The 16643-nt window shown below is 37.0% G+C and overlaps 1 protein-coding gene across 2 annotated transcripts in view; it reads left to right on the top strand.

The window, feature by feature from the left end:
• Positions 1–16643, top strand: part of ELAPOR2 (endosome-lysosome associated apoptosis and autophagy regulator family member 2) — a 178487-nt gene that overhangs the window by 129561 nt on the left and 32283 nt on the right. For both annotated transcript variants that reach the window (XM_045494660.1, XM_045494661.1), the window contains 8 exons: positions 679–807; positions 6050–6140; positions 6821–6923; positions 10071–10208; positions 11701–11964; positions 12666–12839; positions 14869–15058; positions 16303–16399. In XM_045494660.1, the coding sequence (XP_045350616.1) occupies positions 679–807; positions 6050–6140; positions 6821–6923; positions 10071–10208; positions 11701–11964; positions 12666–12839; positions 14869–15058; positions 16303–16399 (1186 nt within the window). The remainder of the gene's footprint in view (positions 1–678; positions 808–6049; positions 6141–6820; positions 6924–10070; positions 10209–11700; positions 11965–12665; positions 12840–14868; positions 15059–16302; positions 16400–16643) is intronic.

Here is a 16643-nt window from a genome sequence, read left to right as displayed (position 1 = left end):
TTTCAAGTAATCAGTCCATAATTACATGGTATAATACTCTGTTAAGTTTAATAAACAATAGGAAAGTTGAAATATTTCCTTGCTTGCAAGGTAGATGGGACTGATTCTAAGGTCACATATAAGATAACTAGTTTCAGATTACCCTTCTTGTGGAGGGTGATTTGATATTATCAGTTACTCTCAGATTTAAGGAAAAAGTAATTTTAAAATATTTCATATTTATCCTTTTCCTTTTTTCATGCGAGTCAAGTGTATAGGGTAAACTATATGCAGAAATATTTTTTGTTGCAGATTTCTTTGACAAAGTTACTCTTTTTTTTTTAATGTTTATTTATTTTTGGGAGAGAGAGAGAGAGCACACACAGGGGAGGAACAGAAAGAGAAGGAGACACAGAATCCGAAGCAGGCTCCAGGCTCCATGCTGTCAGCACAGAGCCCGACGTGGAGCTCGAACTCATGAACCGCGAGATCATGACCTGAGCTGAAGTTGGATGCTTAACTCACTCAGCCACCCACGCGCCCCTAGAGAAAGTTATTAATTCTTAAGCGAATTGGCGCTCTAGTATCTCTCCTTCCCACTTCCCTTTTTGCTAATTAAAGTTTAGTAGTCCTTAGAGGAAGAGGAAGATGTCCAGATGTGGTTTAATTGTAATTGTTTATTTCACCTGTCTCTTGTAGAATGTAGGCCGTGTCCCGCTGGAATGGAGCCTGCGCTTGGGTTTGAATACAAATGGTGGAATGTCCTTCCTGGCAACATGAAAACTTCCTGCTTTAATGTTGGGAATTCAAAGTGTGACGGAATGAATGGTGAGTTCAGAATTCACCTACCTAATGAATATATTTGGGTAATAGAGACTCTTGGACCCAGGTCTCTAAGAAACATACCATATATGGGTATGAGGAACCTCAATCTTATCAGTTGGCTACGTGTCTGTCTTCCAGCCCTCACATCAAAATAGTAAATGTGGTGTCAGAGCCAGTTGACTTTTCTGTAAGAATATGAACTATTTTGCATTTCTTTGGAGTCAGTTTTGAAGTAGATACTGATGATCATCATTTATGGTTATAAATACCAGAATAAGATCACTGAGGGATGTAATAAAACTTATGTCATTTGCCATTTTGAAGAGTAGTATGACAGCATTTCTGCCAGGATTTGTTGAGTTTAGCTCAGCACTGAGCTGTATTGAGAGGTGAAATCATCTCTAATTCCCCTTCCCTGTGAAATCTGTGACTGTCTGTACAAAATATGTATGAACCCTACTTATTGAAAACTTGCAAGTGTGACAGAATACTGTGTAAGATGGTGGCTAAATTTTATTCTATAATTTTAAGACCTGAGAGAGGCTAGCACCTATTTGTTCTGCAATATTTGCTGGTTGAATGAGTGACAGTATCTATGTGTGTATTTTTTTAAATGTTTGTTTATTTTTGAAAGAGAACACAGGCAGGGGAGGGCAGAGAGAGAGAGAGACAGAGATAATGGGACACAAGATCCGAAGTGGGCTCTGTGCTGACAACAGTGAGCCCTGTCTGGAGCTTGAACTCAGAAACCGTGAGATCATGACCTGAGCCAAAGTCAGATGTTCAACTGACTAAGCCACCCAGGTGCCCCACCTGTGTGTATTTTTGAACTTGATGCTCGGAGTAGGTGTCACAAGTAATAGAGTTTTACACCAAAATACATCCTTTTACTTTTATCATCTCCTTAGAAATTTTTATGAGCTCACTTTTTCTCCATTTTATGTTTTGTTTTAAAAAAGTTCTTTATAGTTGCATCTGTTTTAAATCAGTACCTATCTGCAATAAATAAACTTGGGATGTGGGAAGTGAGGTGAATACATGAACACAAAGATTGAAAAGCCGTAGGTCTTTGAATAATGTTGGTTAAGCATAGTGAGAGTGGGAAAGAAAAAGCCTTAATATATATTAAACATTATGAAATACTTTCTTTCTTGACTACTAATCCCATTTCTAGGAAATTATCCTAAGAAGAAGAAACAATAGAGTAGTTATTACCTGACCATGAAGGTGTATGTTGATCCTGGATTGAATTCTAAGTTGAGGAAGTTAAGACCTATGGAGGAAAAATAAGATGGGAAGGCCAGGGAATTGAATGATTTCATGAAAGCATTGATAGGGGTGTGTGTGTGTGTGTGTGTGTGTGTGTGTGTGTGTGTGTGTGTGTGTGTATTCATTTGTAAAGATCTTCTGGAACATTAAAAAAAATTTTTTTTAATGTTTTTTATTTATTTTTGAGAGAGACAGAATACAAGTGGGGGAAGGGCAGAGAGTGAGGGAGACACAGAATCCGAAGCAGCCTCCAGTCTCTGAGCTGTCAGCTCAGAGCCCGACATGGGGCTCGAACCAGTGAACTGCAAGATCATGACCTGAGCTGAAGTTGGACGCTTAACTGACTGAGTCACCCAGGCAACCCTATCTGGAACTTTTATTTGATCTTTTAGAGAATTTAGTCTAACTCTCATGACACTACTTGGTAGCCACTTATTCCCTCCTTTACTTAGAGGCTAAAATTTATATTTTTGCCAATTTTCAGGAATATTCAGTTATTAATTTGAGAAATAGACATTTCTGCGGTATTAGTATGTGATATTAGAATAGCAAATAGTAATGTGAAAAATACAATACAAAAATAAAGATGAAAAGGTGATGTGTATTTTTGTGTCTGGACAGTTCAATATCAATCTTTGAGAGGAGTAGCATTGAAAAGAACGGGGACCTAAGTGAGAGGCCCAGGAACAGCCTGTTTCATGAGGTAGTCACCCAGTCATGGGGTTCACATAGATGTGCTTTGACCAGCTTGATTGTGTGATTTGGAGTACTTTGAGATTCATGTCTTGTCAGTCTGAGTTTTACACAGTCGTAGAGGAGATAATGCAGAAGTAAATCTTCATGTATTGGAAGTTTGCCTAAGAGTTACCTATAATTGGAGACAAGTCACTGTTTATCCATGAAGGTGTTCATAGAGCATTTTCTGTGGTAACAGAATTTGAAATGGTCAATCCGGCGATAGATGATGTTTATGAAAGTTATGCTGTACTAATCAGATGTTATTACAGATGTTATACAAGCATTAAAAGCATTACTAAGCAGACGTTATACAAGCATTAAAAATGGCAGTCAGGGGCGCCTGGGTGACGCAGTCGGTTAAGCGTCCGACTTCAGCCAGGTCACGATCTCGTGGTCCGTGAGTTCGAGCCCCGCGTCAGGCTCTGGGCTGATGGCTCAGAGCCTGGAGCCTGTTTCCAATTCTGTGTCTCCCTCTCTCTCTGCCCCTCCCCCGTTCATGCTCTGTCTCTCTCTGTCCCAAAAATAAATAAACGTTGAAAAAAAAAATTTAAAAAATGGCAGTCATACGGAAAACACTTTGACACTGTTTCAAGAATTTTGAATGTTCCTATTCTCCAACCCATTAATTCTATTTCTGGGAATTTATATGAGGGAAACAATGTGAAGATGTGAAGAGAGAAATTATGGAAAACTACGTTAACTTTAGTGTTACTTAGGAGAAAAACTAAATTTTCAACAATGCGATATAATTAAATAAAATTATGTTGTAAGCATACCATATATTATTGAGTAATTAAAATTAGATGGGGAAATGTTTTTAATATAATAATAGAAAAATCAGAAGACATTGCTAATGAAAAAATCAGAAAATAGAGTAAATAGTAAAATCTAAGGTCTATTTAAAGTGTGTACTAGAAAAATGATTGAAAAGAAATACATTGAAATGTTAAGAGGCCATCACTTGGAAGTGGGAAGTTTCAAGGAAGTATGAATTGTTTCATTTTTTTCGTTTAGTTTTTATTTATTTATTTATTTATTTAAAATGTTTGTTTATTTTATTTTATTAAAAAAAATTTTTTTAACGCTTATTTATTTTTGAGACAGAGACAGAGCATGAACGGGGGAGGGTCAGAGAGAAGGGAGACAGAATCTGAAACAGGCTCCAGGCTCTGAGCAGTCAGCACAGAGCCCAGTGCGGGGCTCGAACTCACGGACCGCAAGATGGTGACCTGAGCCGAAGTGGGACGCTTAACTGACTGAGCCACCCTGGCGCCCCTGTTTGTTTATTTTGATAGAAAGCATGCAAATGCGAGTGGGAGCAGGAGGCAGAGAGGAGAGAGAGAATCCCAAGCAGGTTCTGTGCTGTCAGCAGGGAGCCTGAGGTGGGACTCAATTTTCTAAACCGTGAGATCGTGACCTGAGCTTCAATCAAGAGTCAGATGCTTAACTGACTGAGCTACCCAGTGTCCCATAGTTTTACCATATATTTTTTTTTTTTTTAATTTTTTTTTTTCAACGTTTATTTATTTTTAGGACAGAGAGAGACAGAGCATGAACGGGGGAGGGGCAGAGAGAGAGGGAGACACAGAATCGGAAACAGGCTCCAGGCTCTGAGCCATCAGCCCAGAGCCTGACGCGGGGCTCGAACTCACGGACCGCGAGATCGTGACCTGGCTGAAGTCGGACGCTTAACCGACTGCGCCACCCAGGCGCCCCAGTTTTACCATATTTAATAAACATTCCTCCTTGGCACACATTGCTTTCCAAGTCACGGTAACAACACAGAACACTGGTTTAAAAATATATTTATTTGACCTAGTAATTATTTTACTGAGATTCTTTTCTAGACAAATACAGAAAAACTTTACCAAAAATAGGTTTAGTATTGTAGTGTCATTTATACTAGCTAAAAGGTAAAAACAACCCAAATGGTTAAATTGGATGTGTGGTCAAAAGGAGGTAAGTCCAGGGGAACCTGAGTGGCTCACTTGGTTAAGCATCTGACTCTTGACTTCAGCTCAGGTCATGATCTCACAGTTTGTGGTTTTGAGCCTCATGTTGGGCTCTGCCCTGACAGTGCAGAGCCTGCTGAGACTTTGTCTCTGCCTCATTCTCTCTCTCTCTCTTTCAAAATAAATAAACTTAAAAAAAACAAGGAGATAAATCAAGTAGTGTGATTTGGTAAATTATAGATATTAATTATATCTGTCTCATGATAAACTATTAATTCAGTCATAAATATGTTGGTAAAGTATTTATGGATAAAATTCATATGCAGTAATGTTACCATATAAAACCATGGCACAAAATGTTATCAACAGTAAGAGCTCAGTGATGTAGAAACGTGTGCATCAAAAGATAGTGAAAAGAAACTCCTCAAAATGTTAACACTGGTTTTATTTATTTTATTAAAAGTACGTTTAATTTTCATTTCTCAATTTTTCTGTGGCTTTCAAAATTTTATAATAAATATAAATAGAATTTCTGAAAACAAGTAAATAATGGTGTGTGTGGGGATGCTTTTCCTTTCCTTATGTAAGAGGCCCCTTTCAGCCTATAGTATATTGATTGTTTCTGCGCAGAGGACAGACCTTCCATCACCTTCTATGTGCAGCTGCAACTATACTGTTGACAGTAGTTAGCATGCGCCTTTCTCTCTTTTATTCTCCTGACTCCTCAGTGAGTGTAGACCCAGTCTTGTCTTTCTACCCCTACTGCATGGTTCCTGGCACTCAGTGCATGCCACTTGAGTAAATAAATAAGTGAATGAAGGCAGAACAGGAGTTTTAAATTAGGGAACAATAATAGAGCAAACTAGAAGAAAGAACGCTGGACCCCAATCTTCATTAAGTAATTTGACATTTTTAGTTTCCGTTGGTTACCTGAAGACTAAGATTTTCCATCTCAATTTATTAAAATGGATAAAGACCATCTGTTTTAGTTAAAAAAAAAAAAGCCTAATTGAGAAAACTTGTTAGTTTTCTCATTGAATAGCTTCGATGCAAAAGTATGTATTACTTGATTCTTCCTGGGGAATCATATAGAATGTCTATTGATATTTAGGAGTCTACCTCTGCATGTAATTTGCTACTGCAATGTAAAAATAGGGAATTTTGAGGGAGTATTTCTAACTTTGAAGGTAAGCACCAGTAGTCCTTTTTTTAAACCTTATTTAAAAAGGTTGTTGGAAATCATTAACGGAATTTTTACTGATAAAGATGCCTTATCTCATTTCCAGGTTGGGAGGTGGCTGGAGATCATATCCAGAGTGGGGCTGGAGGTTCGGATAATGATTACCTGATCTTAAACTTGCATATCCCAGGATTTAAGTAAGGAAAACCAATTCTGATTCCCTTCTGTAAGAATCCTCATGCCTGCTTCCCTATAGAAATAGTTGAAGTATGACTGCCTTCATAACATATACTTATATTGTGACGGACTTAGCAAGTAACAGGTTGTTATAGGATAATGTATTACATTTAAGAATATCTGTAAAATTGGTGATTGAGAAATTATAACTGTTAGTTGTATATTACTTAGATGAAGCTCAAAGCTTTTAACACTAATTCTGTCCAAATGTTACAATGACCATGATTCTTGGATGCTTAATGAAGAGGTCTTAGTCCAAGTAGTTTATGGGAGTATCCTTTGGTTTATATATTTATTTTTCTCTCAGTTTTCTCTGTAAAGTAGTATGTTATAACTCTTTAAATCCCATTTGGGTTTAGTTCCCCATGTTGAAGCTTCCTAGTAAGGCATCTTTTTCCTGCTTTAGATGGATGGTAGTATTTATAGTAGGAGATTCAAGCACATTAACATGGTTGTGTAGACTACTGGAATGGTATGGGTGTGCAGAGATTGAGTGAGGAAGAAGTTGTGGCTGGAGGCAGCCATTGATTAGGAGAAGAGATGAGCATGGCTTTCAGCTTAATAGAAAAAGTGACTTAGTTTTGTTCCATATTGTATTTACAAAATACTATAAATATTGTAATTTTAATCTGTCAACTAGACCACCAACATCTATGACTGGAGCCATGGGTTCTGAACTTGGAAGAATAACATTTGTCTTTGAGACCCTCTGTTCGGCTGACTGTGTTCTGTATTTCATGGTGGTAAGTGAAAGAGGGTTTCTAAGCTTAGCGTTTTCTTTCAAGTGTCAATTCATTTATGCAGGTTTGGATAAGAATTCCATTTTCCTTCCCATTCTTAGACCCTTCCAAAAAATTAAAAAATATCTAGGGGCACCTGAGTGACTCAGTCGGTTGAACTTCTGACTTCTGACTTCCACTCAGGTCATGATCTCATGGTTCCTGAGTTCCAGCCCTGCGTTGAGCTCTGTGCTGACAGCCCAACCCTGGAGCCTGCTTCGGATTCTGTGTCTTCCTCTCTCTCTGCCCCTCCCCTACTCACACTCTGTCTCTCTCAAAAGTACATTAACATTAAAAAAATTTAAAAAAAAATGTCTAAACAAGTCACTAAGAAATGTGCAATGTAACCCACAAAGAAAGCTTGTGTTCTTCATGGGAAAGACTGAGTGAGGGGACTTGGGCAATTGATGGAAGTCAGGGGATATTAATCTGGTAAAAATTCCTTCCTAAAAATATGCCACCAGCACAATGAAAAATTCGTCTCTAATAACCATTCAGTACTTCAAACCATCAGGAGGGAAAAACCTGTATTAATAAAGTGAAGGTAGAATATAATGGGAGTGTAAGTCATCAGGAAGAAAGAAAACTCTTCATTGTTAAGTTTAATAAATGTAGACAAGGACTTTACTTTGTGCATGTTCTAATTTCACCTACTTTTTCTTGATGCCCATATATTTCAAGTCTTAGGTTGAGAAAAGTAGCAACACAAAATTTATTAAGACCTCATATGGCTGTTAGGTTGTTGGCTAGGATTTTAGCACTGTAAGTAGTGACTTCGTAGACATGATTTGTTTTTGCTTTTTTCCCCAATAGTCTTTTAGCAGCTCATTAACAGGCTATTAACAATTTCCTACATGATATACAAGATGAAGATTTAAATATTTGTGATTACTACCAGATTAAAGGAAGGCAGACTATTTTGTTCTGAAAAAGAAAAATTGACTTTGTAGTAGTAAAAGAAGATCGTGAATTATCTTTAACACATCCATTTATTATACCACAAATAACCAATAAATATTCAATTCCCAGCTCTGCCGATTTCTTTAACCCTTTAATTCCTCTTCATCCTTGGTGCCATTGCTGAAATCCAGACTCCCATTATTTCTCAACAGCAGTCTCTATTCTTTTTTCTCAATTCTCTCATATATGCTGCTGTCAAAATTATAAACGTACAAACACTATTAGAGGCCTCAACATCAAATCTACCTACTTTCCCTTGGTGGTTTTTTTATTGCCTGTGGCAATGGTTATTAAAGTATGGTCCCTGGACCAGCATCACCTGAGAATTTGTTAGAAATGTAGCTTTCTGAGCTTCATCCTAGTTGTAATGAGACTAAATCTGTATTTTAACCAGCCATGGGAGTAGTCCTAACATCAACTCAGTTTTAAGAACTAGCAGCCTTTGAATACACTTAAAATTCCTTAGCATGGTATCTATATGGCTTTTTGTACTCTTAGCCCAGCCTCTGTTACCAAGCCTACTGTTATTACTACTCACATCTCTGTAGACACCCTGAATTTGTTACAGGAACACCCTGTACTTCAGTTCTCATGCCTTGACACTCTAAGCCAGAATAACATTCTTCCTTTTCCCCTTTTGTCTGGTGAACTCTTACTCATAATTCAAGCCTTGCTCAAACGTCACCTCTTCTGGGAAGCTTTCTTTCAATCCTTTAAGTAAAATTAGCCACTCTCTCCAGTGTGCTCCTGAAACCCTTCAAGAAAACTCTATTTCAGTCATGTGACTGTATTGATGTTTTTGTCTCTCTCACTTGGCCAAGCACTCTTGAGGGTAGGGATCACAGGTATTTATTTTCATGAATCAACCTTATAGTTTTTAGCTCATAGCAGAATCTGCTCATTTTCTTTCCTGTTAGATTTGGTTTTCTCATAGGATTTTTTTGTGATATCATTAAATAGCATATAGGAATGCTGTCAGAATCATGCAGTGTTTTACAGAGGTAAGACGGTATTATTTGCAATAATGCAATAAGTTCCTTTTATTATTGGAATAAGCATCTAGAAAGATAGTGTTTAACAAAGCACTATCTGTGTTGTATGAGCTTCTTTTAGGAAGTGGCATGTATCCTGGTTTGGTTGTTTAGTAAGCTGGGGAAGTTCTGCAATGTATGACAAACACATTCTGTTATTCCTTTCTGTGGTGTGAACTCAAGACACATATCTTTGTACCATATTTGATTACGTTATAATGTTTGACTCCTATGTTTACATCATAGAAAGAAACAGACATATTTTGAGCTCATGCCACTGTATTGTCAACATCCCAGATAACAGAAGCCCATCCAAATTTCTAAGCCCTCTGTTAAGGTTTCTGCAGTCAACACTAATTAGAAAATTCAAGGTTAGCTGAAGTTTTCACTTCAAATTAATTAGATGCATATTACATCGGTTGACTTACTTTATTTGCCTTCTCACCACATTAATGACAGCATATTGGTTGAAATGTTATACCTTGGTATATTATTCTGAATATTGAATTTAGCTAAGGAAATCAGAAATAAAATATGATACAAAATTATCCTTTGGAATTCAGGTTTAAGCAGGAGAAGATTTCATGAACTTAAAATAATGTTCTGGTTAGTCTGCACTTGGGGAAGCCTGGAAGTTGCAAGTATAGTTCAGGGGGAACTTATAATTCCTGTGCAAGACCTGCCTGGCAGAATCTCTCAATGAAAAAAGATAAACATGGAAAACCTTGCTATTCTGTGAGGGTTCTAGAAGTTTACTGTGAGAAGTTTGAGGAATTACATTTCCCTTCTAAGTGTATTTCCCAAGCTAGAGTCATATGCTTGTAGGTGCACACACAGACACACACACACACACACACATACACCCTTAAATATACTATAATTTGAGACCTCTTTCAGGTTACATTGACAACGTGGTTTAAAAATTGTAATTAATAAGCTAGTGAGTGCTTATGTAGACTTGAAGCATGTTTTGAGAGCTCTAGAGTTATGTGCCCTCCAGATAAATATTCACTAACCTTACAGGGATTACTGTAAATACACACATATTTGTAGTGTATACATATGTATATCCATACTGAGTTTATGCCTTTTTTGTTTATATTTTTCTACTATATTTTAGGATATTAATAGAAAAAGTACCAATGTGGTGGAATCATGGGGTGGAACCAAAGAAAAACAAGCTTATACCCACATCATCTTCAAGAATGCAACATTTACATTTACATGGGCATTCCAGAGAACTAATCAGGGCCAAGATGTAAGTTCCACGCACTTTTTTTTTTTTAACACAAAGATGATGCTCCCAGTGGAAATTCATACAAAATGATCATTCAAATCTCTTGGAGGGAAAGACTTAGTTTTTTTATTGATGTAGAATCAATCATTTGGTTATGGAGTAGATTTGTACAAAAATGGTATATATATATTTTGAGAGCAAGAATGTATGGAATTGAGTAACACAGTGTATCTTTGGATTGTTCTCCACTGAACAGATAGATTTGCTGAAAGCTTAAGAGAAGCAAAATCTAATTTTGTAGTTATTTAAAAACATATTGTTAAAGCTTTCTGAGACTTTGAGAAGGCTGGTGACCGTCTTCCTCTTTTTCTGAATGATCTGACATTTGTCCAGGAGCCATCAACTGGTGTTAGTTTATTATTTCCTTGTAGTTGTGTCTCCTTTTACAGCCTGGAGAGTGTGTATTACACATGAGTGGGTTAACACACAGAATTATTTATTCTCTTTTACTTTCCCTGCTAGAGTAGACCTTAATTCTCCCGTACGTAAATTCCATTGTATGTTTCAATAGTAGCAGGACTGTTATTTATGTGGATCTCCATAGACGTGACTATCCAAGGTGAAAACAAAGTAAACCACTTAAAGCTGTGGTAGCAAATGCAGAACATTTTCTCTTTTCTCTTCAGACTTTCATCAGGGAACCCATTCCCAGATGTTACTTGACTCTAATTGTTCTTGACCAGTGTTTGGATTACCATAATGTGGGGCATGAATGTGCTATGGAATGCTTCCTTGACTTTTTTCTTTACCCCAGACAAGAAACAAACATTAAGTTATCTCGGTTAGCATTGCTCTCTACTGATAAAGTGGTGCCCATTGCCTGGTGGGAACTAGATCTTCTTTGATGCAGTGTCAGAAGAAGGAAAAGTATAGTCAGGGCCAGGTTTTGCTCTCTACTATGCATCTTTTTGGTGGAAATCAGTCATAGGCTAGGGAAAGGACTAGAGAGGGAAAGAGAGTCCCAAAGGGGTGGTGTGATGGCATCAGTATTACACAGTGTTTGGGTGAGGACCAGAGTCCTGGTCTTCCAAGACTACTCCCTTGTCCAAAGCTTTTCCACTTGCCACACTGCAAACATCCTATGGTATCATTACTTTTAGGCTTATACCCGAATAAACAAGTATGGGAGATAAAGTTGTTCCACTGTTAAACCATACCAGTTCATCCAGATGTAAAGCCTATAAACATGCCTGAGTTTGTACCACTTGTGACAGATCTTGTAGTGATTGTGGCTAAACTCCTGGAACTCGATTACTGAGGAAATTAGCTTCTAGTGTTAAGATCGAAGGTTGTTTTTTAAAAGAACTGAGAAGAAATAATATTAATCCATTGTCACTGATAAACTGTTCGGCTGGAACACTCTGCTTGGTTCTTTGGTGATATCAACACAAAACACTCTGGTTTTACAACTCAGCCCCAAGGCAGAAGTCATTACTTTCTGCTCTCTTTTTAGAATAGACGGTTCATCAATGACATGGTGAAGATTTATTCTATCACTGCCACTAATGCAGTTGATGGGGTGGCGTCCTCATGCCGTGCCTGTGCCCTCGGTTCTGAACAGTCGGGCTCATCGTGTGTCCCCTGCCCCCCAGGCCACTACATTGAGAAAGAAACCAACCAGTGCAAGGAGTGTCCACCTGACACCTACCTGTCCATACATCAAGTCTATGGCAAGGAGGCTTGTATTCCATGTGGGCCTGGGAGTAGAAGCACTCAGGTAAGTGAGTGTGCATTTCAGTTGTTCCCGGGAAGACACACCTTCATAAAGAAACTCAGAAGTTCCCTTTAATATTTCTCCGGCAACTACAAAGTTGCTAGCTATATTTGGAAATGGCTTTTTCATTTTTGTGTGTGTGTTTTCTGCCCTTAACATTTCTTAAGCACTTAATATGTGCCATGAAGGTCCTAATTCCTGGGGGCATAAAATAGTAAGGAAAGCACTCAAATAAGAATGCCTTCCAAAAATATTAAAATTGATATTTTGTGTCTTCTGTTAAGGTAGAGCAAGTAAACTACCTCTGTAGGCAGGGCATAGAAATATATGGAGAACAAGTATATCTTAGAACATTTTAAGGGCAAAGGTTGATGGCATTTTTGGGTGAAAGAGAAAGTAGTTTTCCTGTATGTTGATACTGGAGTAACAGGGACTTGTGGCTGTTTATTAAAATACCTTAATACAAGAAACTAGTGTTGGAGTAACTTCACTCTTACTTTTAAGAAATGCTGATTTTCCTGAACTCTACCTAGGAAAATCTAATTAGTGTTTGGAAATTCTCTATATTCGTATGGTAAAATATAACTAGGACAAAATTACTGAAAGAGTTTCAAACATAGAACTTTTTGGAAACACATTGTTCATAGCAGCTAATATTTTCTTTTGTGCTGTATATTTTTTAATTTCTTAATCTCTAATCAAAGGACCACTCAGTTTGCTATAGTGACTGCTTTTTCCACCATGAAAAAGAAAATCAGAGTTTGCACTATGACTTCAGCAACCTCAGCAGCGTGGGCTCGTTAATGAATGGACCCAGCTTTACTTCCAAAGGAACAAAATACTTCCATTTCTTCAATATTAGTTTATGTGGGCATGAGGTGAGTTCTGGCTGTCAAAGTGAGATGGAGCTGTATTTCGGCTTTGCCTGAGTTGATATTTTCTGTGTTGATGGCCCAATAAAATCTCTATGGGAACTAACAATCAAATGTCAGAAACTGAGCTGTGATTGCTTAAATTCTGTGTTGCCTCCTAGCAGGCCAGCTGGCAGCTTTCTCCAGCAGGGCCAACCTTGTCTGGTTCTGCATTCATCAAGGCACTTATCTAGCCAACTGAAGCCCAAAGCTTGGAGTTATGGTGTAGGTACTTGAAGCATCTTTCATTTTTTGTAAAAATGGGTCAGGCTTGTCAATCCCACCTATTTTTCAGTCTGGCAGTTTTGGTTTGGGAACGTTTTACTGTTCTTTATGTTGTCCGTTTTAAAAGAAAAAGACTTCCAAGAGGAAGTTTATTCAACAATAAAAAAGGAGGTAAGCAGGAGACAAATGTCGCTTGATCAGGTAGTGTCTGCTAATAAATAATGGGATCTTATTTTTCTATGGGAAGAAGCAGAACCTCAATTAATGCTGGTAATGGGATGAATTACAGGACTATATGCCCAGTATTTTTATAGATCTATGAGGTTGGGGTAGGAGAGTATGTATATGTATACACCATTAGCAATGATGAAAATGTAATAAGGCATTTCCTCCATGTTTCTTTCCATATTAACTTTGGCATCTCCAGTGGTCTTCATTATGAGATGCTGTGCCACACTTTGTGCAAAGGAAACAAAAAGAGATCTGATGACCACAGATGTTTTCAGACAAAAAGATCTGTAAATTTATTTGGTATAGTGTTTGTCCTGTCCTGATTTTACAGGGAGAGATCAAACACACTTTATTGCTTAGTTACTCAGTTCATTTGACAAATAAATAAATATTAAATACCTGTTATGTTGAATACTGAGTGGAGCAGTGAATGAGATTAGTTACACATTATATTATGCTTTTTTTTTGTTCTTGTGCCTGTGTTACCACTGTCTTTCCTTCCATCTTTCCCCTCTTCTTTTCTGTCCTCTTTCTTTCCTTTTTGTCCTCATTCCTTTTATTGTAGTTTACCTCTTTCTTTCCTCAGTAGTTTCTCTCTCATCTTTTCCATTGTTTTCATCTTCTTGGCTTCAGCCATTTAACTTAAGCTTAGTAAAAGTATATTGTACCTGTAGTATGAGAAGGCTTGGTAGAGGGAGAAAATTTTTTAAGTTTGGATTGTTAGCTGCATTAAGAAAGATAAACCTGTATTCTTTTCTTTATGCTCATGTGTGCTTACTTTACATCTAAAATCAGTAAAATCATGTCCTTTTCCCCCTTATATATTCCTTCATAGAAATTGTAGAGAAAGCTATGGTCATTTGCAGTGGGACTATAGTATATTTAAATAGCCTTTTAACTTTATATATTCCAACTGATTAAATGATTAAAAAAGTAAATCTCTGTATTCTCTTCAACTTACTGTGTAGTTGAGTAGGTAGATGTCATTGAGTAAAGACACATGTAGTGGCCAACTATTAAGAACTTAGACGGGGGTCCTATGAATTTGCTGCAATATGGCTTTTATGCTTTCTTCTTCAGCCTTCACATTTCCTTTCTGCCACAATAGGCCGGTAAAGGAGAAGGAAGAGCAAGTCTTCTCCTTTGGAATTAAAACCTTCACTCAGAGTTATCTGGTCTCTTTGAATGCATTGCTATCCTATGAACCAACGGTTTCATAGATGATTTTAGTTCCTTAAATTAGATGGCTTTCATCAGCATAAATGATGCTTGTAGTTGGATGAGCAGTGTAGTATTGAGTGTATATATTCATTATAGCTTAAATGACTCTCAACCCTGGTTAGACGTTGGAATTCCTCAAGAGCTTTTTTTTTTTTTTTTTTTTTTTAATGCTGGTGTCTGGGCCCCACTTCCTTTTATTGAAAGCAGAATCTCTGCAGTGAGGAGAGAGCCACTGCTCTACTAGAGTCATTAGCTCTCTTGAGATCCACTTTAGAGAATGACTCTTCAGTAAAACCTCTTGATGACTTTGTTTTCCTAGGGGAAGAAGATGGCTCTTTGTACCAACAATATAACAGACTTTACAGTAAAGGAAATGGTGGCAGGGTCAGATGATTACACGAATTTGGTAGGAGCATATGTATGCCAGTCAACTATTATTCCCTCTGAGAGTAAGGGTTTCCGAGCAGCCTTATCATCACAGTCCATCATTCTGGCAGATACATTTTTAGGTAAGCTTCATTTCGTTCCTATATGCATGCATGCAGTTATTCTAAAATTATAGTACTGATAACTTGTCATTGTGTTGGTATTTGCCATAGATGATGAAGGCTATAGGTAATTCTAATCCCTTTGTAACATGGTTAAAAAGCTCCTACAATTGAGATCTATTGATCCATCTAAGTGAGTACAAGTATCTTCTGAGTTTACATATTAACTCATACGTGATAAGATGTTTTTTGAGAGTCTGTGCCTTTCATCAAGTTCTCTAGGAATTTAAGAAGCAAAATAAGTTTGGAAACCAAAACTATAAACAAAATAATAGTAAAAAAAGTAATGTATAAATCTAAATCATAATATTTACCACCAGTTTTCATATTTTCTTGTATGAAAAGTAAGCCGGTGACACTTAGCAATGGTGAATGTGCCAAGTTTTATTCCCTACCTGTTTCTTCTGTCTTTGTGGACTGGAAGGTATAGGAAAGTTTGAAGAATGACCTCTCAGTTATTTTTAGGGATCCAGTTCATTAGAACCTCTGGTATGGTGATAAAACATTTAACAACATATCAATCTAACAAGCTTCATAGGTGATTCTAACATACAGCAGATTTGAGGACCATTGCTATAGACTCCAGAGGAATTGAGCTTTAATTTTCAGCACCAAGGTCAGTCACCAAGCTTGTGCTCAGCATCAGAACTCCACATCTGAAGGAGAGGTTGCTGTTAATGCTTGCATTTTGGCTCTGCTCTCATTTTGCCTACCAGGAATGAGAAAAATGCCTGACTTTTAGATTAAACAAGTTTTGGAGTTATTTTCTGGAAATTATTAGGGCACAAAATTTTTTGTTTTCTCAAGTATATCTATACTGAGTTGAAAGCTGTATTAGCAAAATAACCCAGCTTGTTCTACAAAAACTAACTTTTTATATTGTTAGGTTATTGAAATGTCAGAGCTGGAAGGGGCTTTAGAGATTATCTCAATTTTACTTCTTGAATTTTACAAATTAGGACATAACACCCAGGGAAGTGAGGTGACTTAAACAAAATAACAGAGCTAGGGAGTAGATTGTTTTATTTTTTTATTCTATAGAGCTTCGTAAGGTTCTTAGTCTTACCATGAACGCATTAATTTAATACGATATTTCTGGTCAAATGACAGTATCAAAGTGAAGCTGTTTTCTATTCATATACACAGAAACTAAATAAACCTAATTTTCCTGTATTGCTTAATAGCTTTTTTTTATTGTTATCTAGGAGTGACAGTTGAAACTACATTGCAAAATATTAATATAAAAGAAGATATGTTTCCACTTCCACCTAGCCAAATACCAGATGTGCATTTCTTTTATAAGTAAGTGAAGATGCCGCTTACCTTGACGATTTTAATCAAAAGAATGTCTCTTCAGGGTGCCTAGAGTCATAGCTTATACTTAACAGATAATCAGTGATTAGTTTGTAAATGGAAGACTGAGCATAAAGTAGGAAACATGAAATATTTTGCAAGTATTATAGTTCAGATAGATGTCTTTTTTCTGTTATATATATTCTTTTAAATTAGGCAATAAAGAGACTCTATTTCATTGTCTAGACAGTAT

Source organism: Leopardus geoffroyi, chromosome A2 (assembly GCF_018350155.1).
Source record: "Leopardus geoffroyi isolate Oge1 chromosome A2, O.geoffroyi_Oge1_pat1.0, whole genome shotgun sequence".
Taxonomy (NCBI): domain Eukaryota; kingdom Metazoa; phylum Chordata; class Mammalia; order Carnivora; family Felidae; genus Leopardus; species Leopardus geoffroyi.
Note: the sequence above shows the minus strand (reverse complement) of the source record. Positions and strands in the feature narration are given on the sequence as shown.